The sequence below is a fragment of the Chlamydomonas reinhardtii genome, chromosome 9, assembly GCF_000002595.2.
Source record: "Chlamydomonas reinhardtii strain CC-503 cw92 mt+ chromosome 9, whole genome shotgun sequence".
NCBI lineage: Eukaryota > Viridiplantae > Chlorophyta > Chlorophyceae > Chlamydomonadales > Chlamydomonadaceae > Chlamydomonas > Chlamydomonas reinhardtii.
The window spans coordinates 7,849,856-7,868,121 of record NC_057012.1 but is presented as its reverse complement, the minus strand read 5'-3'; the positions used below and the strand labels follow the sequence as shown (position 1 = coordinate 7,868,121).

At 64.1% G+C, this 18,266-nt stretch overlaps 3 protein-coding genes across 3 annotated transcripts; 2 read left to right on the top strand and 1 right to left on the bottom strand.

Annotated features, from left to right (window-relative positions):
• Positions 1-2,610: 2,610 nt before the first annotated feature.
• CHLRE_09g416900v5 (uncharacterized protein) lies at positions 2,611-5,762 on the top strand. The gene is made up of 7 exons (XM_043066388.1): positions 2,611-3,086; positions 3,330-3,472; positions 3,580-3,727; positions 3,829-4,065; positions 4,225-4,516; positions 4,622-4,717; positions 4,832-5,762. Exons 1-5 carry the CDS (start codon positions 3,047-3,049, stop codon positions 4,458-4,460), a joined length of 804 nt encoding a protein of 267 aa, XP_042921684.1. The 5' UTR covers positions 2,611-3,046; the 3' UTR covers positions 4,461-4,516; positions 4,622-4,717; positions 4,832-5,762.
• A 386-nt stretch (positions 5,763-6,148) lies between these two features.
• CHLRE_09g416850v5 (uncharacterized protein) lies at positions 6,149-15,550 on the bottom strand. The gene is made up of 15 exons (XM_043066387.1): positions 14,560-15,550; positions 14,344-14,424; positions 13,990-14,208; positions 13,183-13,812; positions 12,848-13,040; positions 12,584-12,711; positions 12,353-12,468; positions 11,848-12,093; positions 11,567-11,706; positions 11,328-11,445; positions 10,951-11,074; positions 10,522-10,661; positions 10,133-10,309; positions 9,736-9,760; positions 6,149-9,623 (listed from the first exon to the last, which is right to left on the bottom strand). Exons 1-15 carry the CDS (start codon positions 15,298-15,300, stop codon positions 7,629-7,631), a joined length of 5,073 nt encoding a protein of 1,690 aa, XP_042921683.1. The 5' UTR covers positions 15,301-15,550; the 3' UTR covers positions 6,149-7,628.
• A 119-nt stretch (positions 15,551-15,669) lies between these two features.
• Positions 15,670-18,266, top strand: CHLRE_09g416800v5 (uncharacterized protein). Its single transcript, XM_001696787.2, has 7 exons — positions 15,670-15,890; positions 15,989-16,074; positions 16,155-16,294; positions 16,706-16,783; positions 16,920-16,979; positions 17,183-17,248; positions 17,432-18,266. Exons 1-7 carry the CDS (start codon positions 15,760-15,762, stop codon positions 17,510-17,512), a joined length of 642 nt encoding a protein of 213 aa, XP_001696839.1. The 5' UTR covers positions 15,670-15,759; the 3' UTR covers positions 17,513-18,266.

Below are 18,266 nucleotides of genomic sequence, written 5' to 3'. Positions count from 1 at the left end.
ATCGGTATCATACGGGGTAAACGAACAACACAATCTGGAACGGCGTCGGTCAATGTTGACTTCGGCACGGCGGCACGCGCTCCCCATCTCCCAATCGCTGGCCCCCTCACTTTGTAGGACCCGCTCCCTTGATCGATATTACACAAGTGCGCATCATAAAATACATCAGTGTGCTACCATGCAACTCGTTCCCACTCCAGCATTAACAGCCCTCATCACAAGTGCGCCTTCGTCCGCGAGGGGCGGTGGCACGCGCTTGCTCATTGCTGCCCCCACTCTGTGAGACTACTGCACATGACAAAACCATAAGTACGTGCGTAATGCTCTCCTAAGCTCTGCAATTTTGAGCATATCCCCCTCCCCCTGCGGACATGGTCACATGGGTTTGCATGCACCCAGTCGATCGCCGACGACAGCCGACAACGTGTGCACCCCTTGCCGCCCCTTCGGAGGATTCGTTTGCGTTTGCTGCTTGTGGCTTCCTGGTGTCGCACGGCATGCACCGCACGCGCCCATGCCGACCGCAGTGCGACCGGGATGAGCCATGCAGCGATCGCGCTGTCGTTACTTCCTTGGCCGCCCGGCGCACTTGCTCATTTAACCGCATCCATCACTTCCCCGTACTTAGTGTTCTTCGTTTAGTCCCCCCGCGCAGCGCACAGCCACAGCCCGCAGCCCGGCTTGCGCACCATGTCCTCGCGGTTGCTTTTGGGGTTGACGTTGCTTGCCTCGCGCCTAGCGCCATAGCTTCTACGCTGCAGTGCCTCACGCCTCCTGTCCCTCCCTCCCTCCCATACATGTCGTGCTGGGCACCGGTGGCGCTGGTGTTCTCCAGGTTGGTTTCGGGCGCATCCTTTCTGGTAGTCCCAACGCCAGCCCGGCCGGCGTCGTCCAGCCCAGCCATCCCAATACAGCAGCCACAGGGGTCGTATCTTGTTTCAGGGTTAATGTCTAGCTCCAGACAAAAACGGCCCGGTGGCCGCCGTCTTTTGTCTGGGCACATGGCGGTTTGGGGGCTTCTCCATAGGAAATGGGACAAAACCCGCCCCAAACCCGGGCCAACAAAGTCTCGCCCCAGACATTAGCCCCCGGGAGGAATGTCTAGGAAACGGCCAAAATGGCCAATTAATGTCTGGAGACATTAAGATAGGAGCCCTGAGCAGCCACCTTCCGTCAGCCAGCCATGGGCGCGACCGTCCACAGCGTTTACCGTCGGTTACGAGGTAACATGTGAATTCGCAACTTGCGCTAGTGACTGCCTACTCTCGTGCCGCCTGCAAGCCCACTCCGCCTTCCGCTCTGGTCTCCGTACGCATTAGTTCCGCAACACTAGTCAATAACGCTTGACGTGGCAACTGGCAATCAAGCGCCATCGTGTGGGCGCACACCGCCGCACCTTCATTCGAGGTGGTGGCGTGGAGACGCTGACTGCGGCACTGTACGACGGCCACATGGAAGAGCAAAGGCTGGGGGACGCTCTACAGCTGGTGAAGCCGCTGCCCATGCAGTGGCGGCAGTGGTGGTGGTAGGTGGAAGCTGTGGCGAGGTGAGCCGCATGGGCTGGCGGCTGCCCGGCGTCAAATACACCCTCGCAGTCCCCTAGGCAAAGCTCTCAGTGCGCACGGCCATCCCTATGCATGCATCACACGCACAGGCATGTAGCTATCTAGACAACGTGGCAGCACGGCGTGCCGACCTCCACGCGGACTGTGAGCGTGCAGTGCAGGGCCTACAGCCTCGCTCAGAGCTGTGCCGGGAAGACCTGCCGGCAGCCGCAGCCGCGACCCTACCTCGGCGCCATCCTGGGGACGCTGCCATGCCTGTGGCAGACAGTGCGCTGGCAGCGGGGCACTTGAAGACGCTGCGGGGACTGCTCAATGACGCATAATCACAGTCGTGCAACTCTCGCATACACTTGCCCCGTCGAGTGCGGGCATTACGCACGGCTATAGCGCCGGCAGTGCGTTCGGGCTGGTGAAGCCGCCACCCCCTCCTGCGATTGTGCAGTGGCTAAGGCACTGGTGGCACATCACGAGGACCGGCAAGTCCACGTGAGCCCATGTAAACCACGGTTGGGGCCATCTCCCCCTCCCCCTGAAGAAGAGAACGACCCAAATCCCGCCACAGCAACATATGGACACAGCCGGACACACCCTCTCCTGCACGTATGCCACGCACACCGCCAGTCGCAACCGGTCCCACCGCACCCCGAATCCAGCCACCCCACACCACTGCCCAACACACTTTGTCTTGACTTTGGGGTTGGTTCTAGTACCCCCCTCCCCAGCTTGCCCGGCTTCCACACGCGTGTGCTCAGCTCCCGTGTCCCATCGCACCTCACGCCCGCACATAGCCGCACTACTGATGACCCCCATTCCTGCCGCGCGTCTACGCCGCCGTCTCACCACCATCAGGCCGCTTCAAGTCCTGACCACACCCCTGGCGCGTTGTAACGGTAATTTGGGAGCAGCCGTGGGCCTGACCTGCTCCAGCGTCATAAACTGCGGGCGTCTCTTTGGTTGAGGCGTCAGCCCATGAAACATCCCTGAAGTATCACAACGTCAGCACCCCTGAAGGTTAGCGCTATCACTACCTGAAAAAGACATGCGCACAATGTGAGCGGGGACAAGGGCTGCAACAAGGTTTGAACACTTACAGGCGTTGGACCAGCCGCGATGGGCCCAGGCCGGCTAGGGGGCCCATCCAAGAATCAGGAAGGGGCGGGCGGATCGGAAACTAATTGGAACGGTCCACCGCTCAAATGGCGTGCAGTAAATACTGAACCAACTCATACTGGTTATGTGTATTATTTATAACTTGTATTGTTGTATGAGCTAGCATGGCATCATGGCAGAGTTTTGCCGCACAGGCTGTGCTGGCCGCTTGCTGCATATTGTTAAAGCTGTGCATCGTACTTACAGCAAGCGGAACGCCAGGAGACTACAGTGTTGCAGACCTCTTGGTGGTCTTCCCGACTTCAGCGCGCACGCTAGACTACATCGCAGCGTCACGTGCGTGGCGCAAGGGAGTGCGTACTCATATTGTGATGGATGCCAGCTTCGACTTGACGACGCTCCGACGAACCGGTGCGGTTAGGTGCATCGTGTTTGCTGGGGGCGAGTGGAGTGGGTGTGGACGGGAGGTTGTTTCCACCATCCCATGGAGTGGCGGCTGCTTCTGTGGGCATGTGCGAGCGAGGACGGATGAGGCGCTAAGACCTCGTGGTGGCACGACCCCTCTTGGGATTCCTGCGCCAACAGTCACTCTGTAGTCTCGTTGCACTGTCGCACCCCCCGCTCATCTCTAGGTTGCACCCCGGAAGCTCACAGGTTCCTATTATAACGAGGAATACTCCGCAACTCCTGACTTTCCCGACCGTGCGAATGCCCACGGCGGCATTCGGCACGCGCTCAGTCCGCTTATGGCGTACGGCAAGGATGAGGAGGGGCGAAAGCGGTACAAGTGGATGCTGGTAAGCGCCCGTGCTCTTGGCATACCCCACTGTAGGATGCGCATGGAGTGGGATGCGGGGAAATGACACATGAAGACCCTATGGTCGCATCATTTCTGTCCATGCAGCTGGGCGACGATGACACCATCTGGGTTTTGCCGGCGGTGCTCCGGATGCTGAACGAGCGCAAGCTGGCGCACTGGGACCAGCACCTGATCTCCGACTACCATTACCACTGCCTCAACCCGAACGTGCCATGTCTGGGGCCGCACAACTGTAAGTGCAGATGGGCGCAACATGCCTGCCTGAGCAGACAGGGTTGCATCCTTATGTATCCGCATCCGCTCACGCCATGTCCGTACGCATCCTTTCCGCAGTTGACCCGCGCTGCATACCGTGCTCGCCCGGCACGTTCTGCCCCTGCCGTCTGCCGCCGGGCTGTGCGCTCAAGGACTTCTTTAACTACACCGACTGCCCCTACAAGGAGATCGTAGCGGCGTACGGCGGCGGCGGCATCATCTTCAGCCAGGCGCTTATCCAGCAGATGTTCAGCCAGCCAGACTTCTACTGGTCGCTACTTGCCAAGCGCGTGACACCCGGGACGCCCGCTGGAGGTACGCAGCGCCCAGGGGCCCTGTGCATGGGTCCAGGGGTTGGAGTACATATGCGTCTCATGCTGATTTGCGTGGCTCTGCTTCCAGTACCGTCACACAATGGCTCAAGTCACCGGAAATGCTTGATGTGCCGCCTGCACCACTGCCGTCCCTTCCCAGACCTGGTGCTGGGCGAGGCTCCGCGTCAGCTGGGGGTCGGCTACACGCGCCTCTTCAACCATGACGCACAGAAGATGCCACCAGCCGGACCTCCGCCCCCGCCTGTGCACGACACGCGCACTGGAGACCGTTTGTTTGGTACCTGGTCACAGTTCAATGTGAGTTTTGTAGCTTCTGTGTGGACGGCGGGAGGGCGCGACAACACCAAACGGCCGTCACTCATTCTCGCTCATTGAATAACCCATGCATTATCCCCCCCCTCTGGTTTACACAGGACCACGCACATCCCAACGTGAGTTCATCAGCACGGGTTATGGCGCTGGGGATTCGATTGACTGTAAACGGGACAGGCTGATGATCTGTCCATTGATGTGTGGTTTTCAACACCTGATTGCAGGACGTCCTGATGCGCCATGAGGCTGCAGCGCACGAGCACCCAGACGTGTTCCGCCAGATGGTCACTGTGCATGTCCGCAGCCGCAACTTTTATGGGGTGCGTGGGGCTGCCTGGTATTGTTCTCTGGGCGGCTGCGATGCGTGCACCTGCATGACATACCGGTATGTGACACCTCTAGGAGCAGGACTGACCTTTCCGCTTGACTTGCAGATACCCTGGAATTTGACGGAACTTTTCGTGGCGTACGACAAAATTGTGCACTTGCTGCACCGCATGCACACCGTGCATAACCGCACCGTGCCTGCGCAAGGCCGCAAGCACCGTCTTTAGAGACCAGAGTCGTGTGCGATATCAGGTAGGGCTTCAGTTGCACCTTGGCGGTGAAAAAATTGATCACAGGTGGACTGTGCATGAACTAGATGGGCGGGAGGGCAAAGAAGGGTTTGCGACATGTATCAAACGCTTTAACGCGCCGAGTTCTGAGGGGGGGGGCCGCGTGCGCCAGACCCCGTGCCGAAGAGACTCGGGTGTGTTTGCGACGATCTGATTGTGGAAGCTGGGGTATGGAGGGTTGTTCATGGTGGGCTTGCTGCAGTTCCAGTGTGCATCGTACTGACGTACGCTGTACAAGGGAGGCTCTGCATAACAACAATTCCAAGTGCTGGCGACACCCAAGCATACACCTCGCCGCCATTCAGAGCTGGTCTGGCATGCTGGTGTAGGACTGTGAGCATACTTGTATTGGCACGGGGCGAACTTCCGATTCATGTTTGATGATGAGAGCGGGTAGAAGTTGGAGTGTCGGACATGGCGCTGCGACCGTGGCTGCGACGTCGCTTTTGTTTTGGGAATCTGGCGTGGCAGCAGCATGGCCTTAACTCCGTGATGTGATTTACATGGACGGTGGGTGCGGTAGGCGTCGCTGCCCATCAGGGTCCAAAGGTAGAGATAGGGTTTCTGTGTAGGTGCTTGAAATAATTTGAGTGCCCTGTGCCCCCGCAACCACACTGATCGCGCACATCAGTCACGGACTAGTGGCCCGCAGGCCTACTCCAGCAAGGACTTCGAGCCGGCTGACCCCAGCTGACCGGCAGAATGATATTTCGTACTCTGGGCAGGTTGCTGTAGTACTCTGCCATCAGTCGCCTGTCTCGCCTTCTCAAGCCATCGTGTCGCGAGCCACTTCCAACCACACAGCTCAAAGCATCTTCGACACCGCTGTACGAGCCCCCCAGTCAAGTTAGGGCTTGCATTTTCGGGCTGAGCCCCCTGAGCGAAGCGATCCAGGGGGGGCGAAGCCCCCCAGGATTGCCCCTGTCCGTGCCTGCCTGCCTGCCTGCGTTGACAAAAAGTGCCAAACTGGTGCAAACCGCGAGCGCCACGTATTATAAATTGCTATTCCCTATTGTAGAAAAATAGGCGGCAGGGAAAACTCGGCTAGAGCGAGAAGCGACCTCGCGAGTCCATGGACATCTTTAGTCACTTTCGCGAGGTCGCGAGGTCGCAAGGAAAGCAGCCCTGTCACGCGGATTCCACAAAGGAAGAGTTGCCAACTTCAAACTTTCCCCTTCGCACCCTTGTAGCCGTAGCACAGGCCAAACAATTCTGAAGTCCGCCCAACCTTGCCCGTGTTAGGGGTGTGGGCCGGCTCCCAGGGGGCAGGCAAGGCCACGTGGAGGAGGACAGCGCGGCGCCGCCTTCAAAGCGGCGCCGGCGCGCAGGTTGAGACCTGCCGGTGTTGTCTGGTTAGCGACCTGTGCTGACGAGGATGGCGTAGCGGGCAGTCAGCTGCAGCGGCAAGGGTGTTGAGGGGTTTTCCTTGCTGTCTGGTTGGCCTGCTGCCTGCTGCACTAGTGCTTGATAGCTGGGCGCGAATGGGCACATATGGCGGGCGGTGCCTGTACAAACCGACCCCGGCTATGTCCGGGAGATGAGGCTAGTATCGGAACCTTCGGCCTCAGACGGAGGACGTGGCGTGGCGGCACAGCCCACTTTTCCCTTGCGAGGGAGAGCCACCTTTTCTTGTCGGTGCCTGGCGTCGACAAAAGCATATCCTCAGCGTACTGGCTTTTCGAGCCCAACGTATTTCAACGTATTCCAGCGTGTCGTACCAGGAGGAGGGCTAAGGGCGCACTAATACGCGAAGAGGGGCCGCGTACTGCGCAACCCTGGTTGCGTTGACAGCACGCCCCCTCTGCGCACAAGCACCGACGCATGCCACGCCTTCCCATCACGGCCTGCCTGTCACATTACTCCCACGCGCTGCACCTAGCGCCCCTAGCACACACGCGCACACAGCCCGCCAATGCTGCGTCCAATGGTAAGCAGCAGTGATAGCACGGCGCCTCTGTGCACACGCACGCCGCGCCTTCCCATCACGGCCTGTCACACTCCCATTCTAGCGCCCCTAGCACATACGCACACACAACCCGCCAGTGCTGCGTCCAAAGGTTGCAACTACAGTACGCCCCTTCTGTGCACACGCATGCCACACGCATGCCACGCCTTCCATCACAACATGTTACCTTGCCATGCAACCACGGCATCGTGCGCCGCCCACCCGCCCACCCCGCTTAGCCCTCCACAGTCCTCCACAGTTTTCAAGTTATGGACGGGGCCCAATGCAGGTCCTTGGGCGCGAAAGATTCATTTTTGTGCCCCTGCATGCTGTGGGCGAGAACGTGGTTAGGGGCCTTCTCGCCAGCGGCGCCGGCCAACCCCTGGAAGATGCAAGCCCTGCCCCCTAGAAGATGCAGCATGCGCACCACATGCCTACCGTTGTAACCTAGCCGTCACCTGATTTCTCCAGAAATACTGCAGCCCACGCCCGTGGACTGTGGACCGACCGGGGGCATTAGAGTCTCGCACACTGGTCGCATTCAAGTGGGAGCAATAAGGACATCGACACGACGCCTTCTGTAACTCATGGCACATAACATGGCACACATCATGGTCTTACTACACAAGCCCGGGCCAGATGCCACAGCGGCAGCCGCGGCCTTCGGCTTTACACACGCGCGCGCCAATCACGCATCCGCGCCTCACGCGCCAGGCGCTCTGAGGGCGACAGGTTGGCCGGCGTGGCATGACGTGGCGAGGACTGGCCGTTGCCATTACCGTTGCCGTTGCCATTGCCATTGCTGCCACCGTCGACCTGCTGCCGCCAGTTGCTGGGCGCGCGTGATCCCGCCGACACCACGACACGGGCGCGGCCGCTGCCCGCGCGGCGCTGCGGCTGGGCCTGGCCCTCAACGCCAGAGCTCTCGGCACCCTCACCAGCCGAGCTTTGCAGCTCGCGGCGCCAGTCGCGCGGCACCACCGCGGACGCGGAGGGGCTGACGCTGGGCGTGTACCGGGAGGCGCCGCTGCCGTTGCCGTTTGCACTGCCGTTGCCGTTGACGGATGCCCTATGGCCGTTGCTGGGCGAGGCGAAGCCAGCGGCGGCGTGATCGCCACTGCCGTCGTTGGGCGGCAGGCCCGCCTCCAGCCGCATCCGCCTCATCGCCGCCGCCACCTCCGACGTGCGCTCCGGAGACAGCGTGCGAGCAACCACACGCCGAGACGAGCTGCGGCCGCGGGCGGCGCGGGGGTCAGCCGCTGCCGCCGTGGCGCCCACCTCCTTCTCCCTGGCCGCCGCCCGGCTGGCCGACACGCCCACCGTGACCAGCTCGCGCTCGCGGCCGCCCCGGGCCTCCGCCTCCTCGTCCGCGCTGTCCGCACCGGCGGCCGCCCGCAGGCTCTCACGGCGGCGCTCCAGCTGTACCTCGTCCCACTCGCCGCTGTCGCCACCAAAGAACTTGTCCTCGCCACCCATCACGCCCACACGCAGCCCGTCATCGTCTGCCCCGGCAGCCTCAGAACGCAGCCGCCGCATCGCCTCGGCAGCCGCCGCCGCGCGCTCGGGAGAGGCAGTGCGCAGCGGCTGCTTGCGGCGACTGCTGCCGGTGCGGCCGTTGTCGTCACCCTGGCGGTTCACGGCCGAGGCGTCCGCACTGGCAGCGGCCGTGGCGGCCCTGGCTGCCTCCGCCTCCACCTGGTCGCGCCAGTTGGTGACGGAGCGGGACCGGCTGGTGCTCGGTGCAGCAGGAACAGGCACGGCCTCCGCCGCCACCTCGTCACGCCAGGATGACCGGCTGGCCGACCTGAACGACACCGGGGCGGGCGCAGCCGCACTGTTGTCCGCCAGCGCGGCGTCAATGGCCGCCAGCGCCGCCGCAGCAGCGGCGTCCGCGTCCAGCTGTGTGCCGGCGGGGGCGTAGGCCTCGGCCTCTGCCGCCTGGCGCCAGTCATCAGGCACGGCGGCAGCAGCGGCTTCCTCCTCGGCACCCCAGCCGGGCACCTGGCCGGCCGAGGCCTTGGGGAAGGTGAGCGGCGCCATGCCCGGCAGCACCGCGGTGCCGTTCATGGCTGAGGCCGCCGCCACTGCCGCCACCAGGTCGCGCGTGTCGGCGGCCTGACCGCTGCGGGTGGGAGAGCTGGAGCGGCTGTTGGAGCCCGAGACGGCGGCGACGGGCTGGCGCGCGGGCGAGGCGGCGCGCTTGACTGCGGACACGGCGCTGTGGAAGGCGTCGCCCAGACTGCGGCTGATGCCCGCGGCGAAGGCGGGGCCGGGCGAGGGCGAGCGGGTGATGCTGGGGCTGGCACTTGCCGCGGTGGCCGGGGCTGCAGAGACTTCAGCGCCTGAATCAATCACGTCGCGCCAGTTGGACATGACAGTGGAGGCACGAGCGGAGGCGGCATCCCCAGCCGCCTCAGAGCCCATGCCGGCGGATGCAGTGGGCCAGGCGGTTGCAGCGGCCGAGGTGGCGGAGGCAGCGGCGGTCTTCGCGGCGGCGCTGGCGGCTCCGCCCGCTGCGCTGAACGCGGTCTGGCCGGCCTTGACCACGGCGTCGCCCACTGCGTCCACCAGGTCCAGGGCGCGCAGGATGAGGGCGGCGCGGCGCTTGTCGCCCGGCTGCTGGCTGGAGGCGGCGGCGGCGGCGGCGTTGCTGTCGGCCGGGGCCTGTGGGTTAGCGAGCACACAGAATACTGAGTTACAGAGGGAGATGCCCGCAGGTCTCAGCAACAAGGGAAAACACACAGCCGGTCTGGTGCCCATCCCCGCTGGGGCTTACCTCAAGCTGAGCCTGCAGCTGGCTCCTGCACACAGCAGAGCCGGGCCAGGTGGCGGCGCACAGTTAGCACGGCAAGACAGGGCATTGTGCATGTACTAGCGTTAGGCCCCCCCACCTGGGCGTCGAAATTTCGCAGTCGTCATTAGGTCATTCCGTCTGCATGGATGGCTACCATCGCCGGCGCAGCTAGCCCTGCTGCTCCACGACGCCTCGGCCCCCTCTCATAAGTATTATCGTTTGCAACTAACGCCTATGCCATTGCTCCGCTACCTTGGTTTGGTTTACTTTGGGCTGGTATATACACACACCCCTACCACTTCCTTAACTAATCATGAACGTAACCCCCCCCCCCCCCGGCCCCACACAAATGTCCCCAACCCGCTGCCCACTGCCCCACCTGAGCTTGGCGCTGGGCCGCACGCCCGTGGGCAGCGCCCTGTCCGCCACCAGCAGCAGCGCCGCCAGAGCCACACCGCCGCGGCTGACTGCGCCCCAGTCCACTCGGCTGGCCGCAGCCACGCCCACGCCGCCCACAGCACCCACGGCCAGCACACGCGTCAGCAGCGCCGGGTACCTGTGGGAAGTGCCGGGAGACGTGAAGGGCATCAGCCAGAGGACGAGCAAAACACAAGACGGTGGCGCAAGTACGGCTAGAGTGGAAAGCTTTGACCCTCAGCTGCACGGGCAGGTCCGCTCGCGCCCACTCCCCTCCCCCTTTACTAATCATGAATGTAACCCCCCTCGTGCACGCCCCTCCCCCTCGCCCGCCTCCCGCCTGCTGCCCACCTCATCTGCAGCGCCGCCAGTCCGCCCACCAGGCCGCTGGTGTCCAGGGGCCCGCCGCGCAGCAGCGGCCGCCCGGCACCTGCGGCCCCCCGGGCTTCAGCCGCGGGCTCGGGCGGGTCCATGACCGGCAGCCCAGTCAGCTGAGGGGCGCAGGAGGACCAGAGGTAGGCATTGACAAATTAAATACTGACACAAGCGACATCCGCAATATCAGCTACACAGCGACCTAGCAGAAGCGGCCCCCATCCTCCATCTTTCCGGGTGCTTCTCCTCATTGACTACCCGGTAAATCACCTCCCGCCCAGAAGAAAAGGGCTCAAGGGCGTCCAAGACAAAGGTTAAAGCCACACCTCCTTCGCGCTCTTTGGGCTGGCGGTCTTGGTGCAGTTGGGTTCGTAATAAACTACCCCGCCTGTATTTCCCCCGCACCTTCCAGCCCTCGGGCCCCGCAAAGCCTCCCTCCACGAAGCTGACGCCCTCGCCGCCCAGCAGGCGCTCGATGTCGGGGTCGGAGCGCAGCAGGGCCACCGCCTCGGGCGCCTCCACGCCGTACCTGGGAGGGGGGGGGGCAGCCGTTCATGCGGAACGGAGTAATTAAATCACAATTGTGAAAGTGCCAATGAAGTGCCAACGGGGGCTAGGGGTTGAGGGCAAGGGGGGTAGAGACGGAGGGGACTGGTTGGGAAGCAGAAGGGGCGTGCACATACATGGATACACAATTACGGGCGTGCTTGCGCCCGCGGCCACTGATTCCCCATGTACCTCCCACCCCCGCACATGCCGGCCAGGCCCAGGCCCCTACTCACGAGTCCAGCAGCAGCACGCGGCTGTCCCGCCCCAACCCCTTGAGCTGCTTGAAGCGGGGAACAAACTGGGGGTCCACTGCAGCCACCACCGAGCCCGCCGCGCCCGCGCCGCCGGAGCCTGCACGATAGCACGTCAAGGTTAGCAAGCAACACCTACCACTCCAGGACACACAGACCGAGCAACCGAGCAACATGGACGTTGGGTCCCTACACGTTGCCTTGCGCGGCCCCCTGCTCACCGCCGAGCAGTCCGGAGGGGTTGGCCAGTGTGGGTGTGGTGCGGAAGTCCAGGTAGGGCAGCGCGGCGGAGGCGGCGCCCGAGCCCCGCCGGAAGGGGCGCAGGTCGGCCAGGCCCTGCTCGTACACGTCGCCCGAGTTGCTGGGCAGAGGAAGGAGAGGGGAGAGAAGGGAACGGGAGGTCGAGGGTCAAATCAGCGCAATGCCACAGCCCCGTCAGCCACAGCTTGCCATTGAAGTGCGTGCAACCATGAATGACTCTGAGCTCATGCGCCGAGCTCACCGCACGTCCAGGAGCAGAGCCTTGGGCTCGTTGTTGAGCAGCGCCGCCGCCTCCAGCGCAGTGACGCCCAGAGCGCGCGAGGTGCGGCTGCCGGTGGCGCGCGCGCTGCCCTCCGCCGCCACCGCCTCGGCCAAAGTGCGCGGGGCGCCGCCTGCCGCATCAACCCCACCACCACCCGCACTGGCTGCCGGCATGGCGCCGCCACGTGGGCCGCCCAGTGCATTGCCCAGCACAGAAACCAGCGAGCTACGGCATGAGGGGTTGCGAGGTTAAGGGGATCAGATCGGCATGGGGGGGGGGGGGGGTAGCCATCCATGGGATGGTGTGTATCAAATATGAAGTGAAGTGCCGACGTCCAGAGGTACAGCGGGCACACGGGGGGGCGGTTGCAGTGAGCCCGGCGGCTCACCATGCCGATGCTGGCTGCAGACCGCGCAAACATTAAGGAGCCCAGGGCAGCACTCGTGGGCAGCACTTCACTGCACTGCATGGCTTCGGCACTCACCGGATGGCCAGGCCCAGCACCACCACAATGGCCACGCCGCCCACCACCTCGCTGTCGGCCTGACGCACGCCCGACACCGCCGCGTCCACCAGGTCCAGAGCCGACTGCAGCACCGCCTGGGGAGAGGGGTAGGAGAACAAGGGGTCAGAGCCAAGGAGGGTGATGTCTCCAGCGCAGGCGCAGTTGCATGCCTGATCTTTTGCCCCCGCCCTGTGCGCACACCGTACTCACCCCCAGCAGGCTGCTGAGGCGCACGTCCGGCGGCAGCTGCCCCAGCGCCTCCAGCGCGCCGCTGTCCAGACTGCCCAGCGCGCTGTCCACCGCGCGACCGGCAGCCTCGGCCAGCGCAGAGGGGTCGGCTGCAAAGGAGGGGGAGTGGGCGGAGCGTTTGAGTGGGTCCAGGTGTGGGGTGCCGGAGTGTGTGTTACGACATGCCTTGCCGACTTGCACATGCTCGTCATAGAGGCACATTGCCCCCACTGCCTCCCTTCTCACCCGCCGCCGCCTCCACGTCCACGTCCGGCCCCACCACCGCCTTGAGCTCCCGCTGCAGCGCCTCGCTTAGCTGGCCCAGAGCCGCCTCGGCGTCCGCAGGCAGCGGCGCGGCAGCAGGGGCGGCGGGGGCAGCCGCATTGGCTGCAGCGGCGGCAGCGTCCACGGGCGGGGGCGAGCCTGCCGCAAGCAGGTCCTGACGAGGGACCACAACGTGCATGCGTTAAGACGGACGGACAAACAGGGCAGCAAACATCCAAGCCTAGGCAGCAACAAATAATGCAGATGCACACGCATTTACAGAGCACCACCCGCACATCTACCAATTACGCGCGCACCTGGACTGCCGAATTCAGCTTGTCAGAGGATAAGTCCGGAGCCTCCGCCACCACCGGGGCGGCAGGAGGCAGCAGGGGCGAGGGAGGGGCCGCGGCGACAACGGGAGGAGCTGGTGCCGGCGGGACCACGGCAGGAGGGGGCACCACAGCGGACGGCTCCGGTACACTGGGCACGGGGCATACGGTGGGAGCAGGTGGTGCGCCCGCAGCTGCCACGGCCGGAGGCGGCACAGGAGCAGGAGCGGGCGCCACGGGGACAGCTGCAACAACAGGCGGCGCAGGCACAGGTGCGGTCGGCGCCGGGGCGGGTGCGGGGATGACAATGGTTCCGGCTGCCGCTGTGGTGGCGGCCTCCACAGTCGCCGCCGCGGTGGCAGTGGCGGCGCCGCTGACGGAGGGAGTGCCGGTCACTACGGGGGCCGCCGCCGCCGCCTTGGCCACCAGGGCGGGCGGCACCACCAGGCCCTCGGGCACCACCTCGCCGCGGGACAGCGCCTCGGCGGCGCGGATGGTGCCGAAGGGGTCCCAGGCGGGGTTGGGCGTGAGGCCTGCCGCCGCCAGCAGCTCGGGCTCCAGCTGGGTCAGGTCGGGGCCGCCCGCGTCAGGAGGCAACGGCGAGGGCGTGATGAGCTGCACACGTGCAGGGAGGGCAACAGGGCAGGCTCATAGCAGCGCACCAGCGCAGTAGGGCGCGAACTCCGTAAAACCTGCGCTGTCAAGTCCTTAGCATTCCCAGCGCGCTTCCCTGCAGGAATCTAACCAGCCGCCTCGCCCTCCCCCCCCGGCCGCAACCCTACTTCAGCTCACCGTGACGCCCTGGTTGCGGCTGGCGCTCAGGTTGGTGGCCACACTGGCGGCGTCCGCGGCGGAGCGGTACACCTGCGCGGCGGCGCGCGGCAGCTCGGCAGCAGCGCCGGTGAGGCCCGCCACCGCACCCTTGGCAGCGCCCGCCAGCGCCTGGCCGGCTGCGGTGAGGCCCAGCGCGTCCAGCTCGGCGGCCAGCGAGTACAACAGGTCGTCCAGGCCCTGACAGGGGGGTGGCCGATCATGGAGAACCGAGCGAGTAATGCACGGGATTGCATTCCATAACTCGCTGGCTCAACCACGGCACTGCTCAACCGCGTGCACCCAGCGCAGCCACCTTCCATTACCCCGGCTCACCTCGGGCAGGCTGCCCCCCGCAGACGACCACACGGCCGTCTTGCTGGCCAGCGTGCGGCCACCCAGGCCGCTGTTGTCCAGCTGGGGGAGAAGCAGGGCAGCAGGACAGCAGGGCGGATGGGATATTGTGTAGGATGCCGTTGTTTCGTGCCGTCGCAGTATCAGCCTCTCGCTTTCCTTGCTAGCCCTACCCCGAGGCGTGGCTCTACTTCTTACCTGCTGCGACAGCGAGTAGGCGGCCTCAGACAGCAGGTTGTCAATGGCCAGCCAGGCGGCGGCGCCGGGGGTGGCGGCGGCCGCGGCGGCGGCAGACGCGGGGCTGGCGGAGGCGGCGGCAGGCGCCATCAGACTGGGCACAGCGGCAGCGGCTGTCGCGGCGGCGAGAAGGCCAGCCGGGCTCGCTGTGCTAGTGCTCATGCGAGCGGCGGCCACAGCCAGCTCACCCAGAGAGGCGCCAGCAGCTGCGTCAGGCGAGGCGGCGGACTGGAAGGTGGTGAGGGCGGGCCGGGTGCCACCCACGCGGGTGAAGGGCAGCGGCGACACGACCGCAGGCGAATCAGGGACAGAGGCAGCGTTGCCCGCCACAGTGCGCGGCGCGGAGGGGTCAAGCTCCGCATCTGCCAGGGGGGTGGGGAAGGGCTCCTCGCCCCGCAGCCGGCGAGACGCGGCGAGGAGCAGCTGACTCCGACGCAGCAGGGGATCGTCGGAAAGCTGGAACGGGAATGACGACCAGTCAGCAGCCCCGACCGCCGGGCCTTGGCCCTCTCCGTTGAGTGCGGCAACGGGCAAGAGCGACGAGCTGCCCGGCTGGCCCGGCTGCAGTGGTCGCAGCAGCCATCGTTTCGCCTGCCCAGCAGCGGGGCTTGCGCGGACCGACCCTCGCGCTGCTGCCGCGGCTGGCAGCTGTGCGGCGCTGCTGGTTCCAGCAGCCGATAGTGCACCCGCAGTTGCCTTCATCGCGCTTCTGGGTCACAAAGTGCGCACGAAATCCTCCAACCGGTAATTAGTGGGTCAGTCGCTTCGCTCTACTCGATGTGCGTAAAATGTATTGTAACCTATCGTTGTACCGTCAGAGCCACACAATGCAAGTGGGCAGGATAATGAGGGCCAACTGGAAAAAAGCCGTTGCTCTTTGTCTGGGCCACTCTGTTCGATGGCCTGGCCACCCTTCACACGGTGGTCAGATGTAAAGCATTCAAGAGCGATCAACCACTTGACAAGGACCGTTGGCTGACCTCTTAACTGGCTCATCCGCTGCACCCCATGCAGTCAATGGGAGTTTAGCGTGGCATGCTGGATGCAGAATGAAGCGTGCTTACTTGCGTTGGTGTTTAACAAACCTGAGTCCTGAGCGCGGGGGCAAACCAATAACCAAACAAGTTTAGGAGAACGACTTCGCTGCCCGCGTGGACTATCATGGAGACTAGATTTCAGTATGACCTTTCCGATAGGCAGCTTCGTTTCCATGTGCGCCAGCGGGCCAACACGGAACAGAAGCTCGAGTTCAAGGCGACGGCGCTGCTGGACCCCTCGAGCGGGACTGTAGGGTGAGAGAAACAACAGGAGAAAATAGTATTCAGTCTTTGCCACCCGCGGGCTGCCTTGCTCCGTTGCCCGACTCATCTCCGCACCAACCCCGCCGCAGCCCCTACCGCGCGGCGGTGAAGCAGTACGTCACGGTGGGCAGCGGGACAGAGCTCAAAGGCTCGGCCACCAAGCCTTTCCGGCTGGGTACGTGTGGATGACGGGCGTGTGCAAGTGTTCTGCACAAGGCACCCTTCCCAGGGTGTGTCTGGCCCCCGTGTCCGCAGGCGCGGGTCTGGCACTGGCGTCCAGCTCCGCCACCCCAGGGGCCAAGACCGCTGCCACTCGGGGCTCGACCGCCGCGGCTGCCTCCGGATCCTTTGCCGCCTCGGCTGTGCCCCTGGTGACCCTTTCAGCTGAGAAGAAGGTGGGCAGGGCCGGGGCGCTGGAAAGAATACTGCGGATAGGCAGGCAGGCGTACAGTAGTAGTTAGGGGCAGTGGTTCGAATGAACCGATGGGATCCGCTGGGGTGTGGATCTCGGGCTGGTCGGGCACGTCCATTAAGCAGACCAGCTTGGTCGCAACCACAAGCATTGCGGCAGCAGATCGGATCTCGGCAGCACATCAAAGTAGCCATTGCGTAATGCCATGACCCCAGCTGGTCCTGCCGGAGAAGTGAGGCGCCGGGTACAGTTGACGGGGCTGGGGGCGGGCGGGCGCTGGGGCTTCGGACCCGGCGATGTGGCGGCGCGTGGTGGCCATTCGCGCACAACAAACTGCGTGTGTTGTAAGCTAAGCACGTGTTTCATTTTCCTCTGACACACCGTGCACATGCAGGTGGCACTGCTGGACGGACCCAACACGGTGCTCACATTGCGGGCTGCGACGGACGCGGACCTGCCGGCCAGGAGGCTGGTGAGGAAAGGCGGTGGGGCGGAGGGCGGCTGCTGGGTGCCGGCGCACACACGGCTAAATAACAGGGGTTGGGGATAGATCGTGTGCTCGAGCTGCATATCAAGAAGATCGCCAAACCGCCAACGCCTTACTGCAGTCCTCCCGCCGCGGGCTGGTCAAGGTGTCGCACACCATCCCCTCCTTCACCAAGCGCCAGGTGCGGCAGGCTGACCAGCTACATTGCAACGCGTTCCTGCACACGGCCCCGGCGTTTCATCTGCGACACTAGCAGCCGGGAAGTTGTGTTTTAACTACGGTATTCACGCTCGGCACGAAAGCGAGCAGCTTCCATTTGTTGAAAGCCTTGACGTCGCACTTACGGCTGTGCCGCGTGACACCGCCCGACGCCGCCCAAAATAGGACCTGAAGCTGAGCGCCGGCCTCACAGTGGACTGGGCGCCTGGGTCCCGCCGCGAGCCGCGTCCGGTGAGGTGACGGGCGCCCGGGGTACATGTCCATCCGAGGAGACGCGCGGTCCGTCTAGGGTGCCAAGTGCCAGGGCGTGGGGTAGGGCAGAGGCATAGTGCGCCGGAACTGCAGCCGCTATAACGTCAGGCACGGTGTTCCTTCCCAGGCTGACACTCTGTATGCTTCACCTGCAATGCGCAGTCGCTGTTCCTGCAAGCTCGCGAGAACAACTGGGCGGTCACGTACAAGGAGGGCCGCGCCACCGTCACCTACGACTTGTAGGCCCGTTGATACCCAAGATCGCTTGCACCATGAGGGACACAGTCCCAGGCACGAAGGGATGGCATTGGGGGCCCAGATATGGGCTTGAGGGCCACTTATGAGACGTGGCGATGTGGGACAGACCCTTGTAGTTGACGCACACAAAGTACCTCATGGGAATGGGCTGAGCTTGGCGGGCAGGCGGGGCGCGCGCCGGTGGCGGCACGAGAGGATCAGACTCGTGATGGCGGTCGTAGCCTGATAGAGCAGCGCAATGGCAGATGATCTCGGCGGCTGCCCTGCGTTGAGGCAGACCGTCAACCCATTGAGATATGGTATGTTTAGACTTCAGAGCACTTCGCGTCTTCGCCTGCGCAGATGTAAACAGATGTCGAGTCTGCTCAGTCCGTCAGTCGTGGAACTTACCGGACACCAGCGTGCGTGTTCTACTACCGGTGTTCGTGGCCCTTCTTGGCTGACCCCTGCCCCAGCCCCCTGTCGTGTGATGTCGTGTCTGTGGTTTGCCGCTGCTGCATACCCCCCCCCCTTGGGGGTGGCTCTGCTGTGTGTGTTGTGCTGAGCGGTAGGTTGTTGCCGGTGCCTGTCAGGTGACTCAGTGCGTGTGACTCAGCGTGTCAAACCCGGTCCTGCATGGGAGCCGCTACAGGCCCAGCGGGGGTATGCCGGGCCAGCGAGTCCCTGACTCGCTGGTTGTGTTGCCAACAGCGCAAGCTAGCAGACTGTGTATCAGACTGTGTCAACCAACCCATCGCGA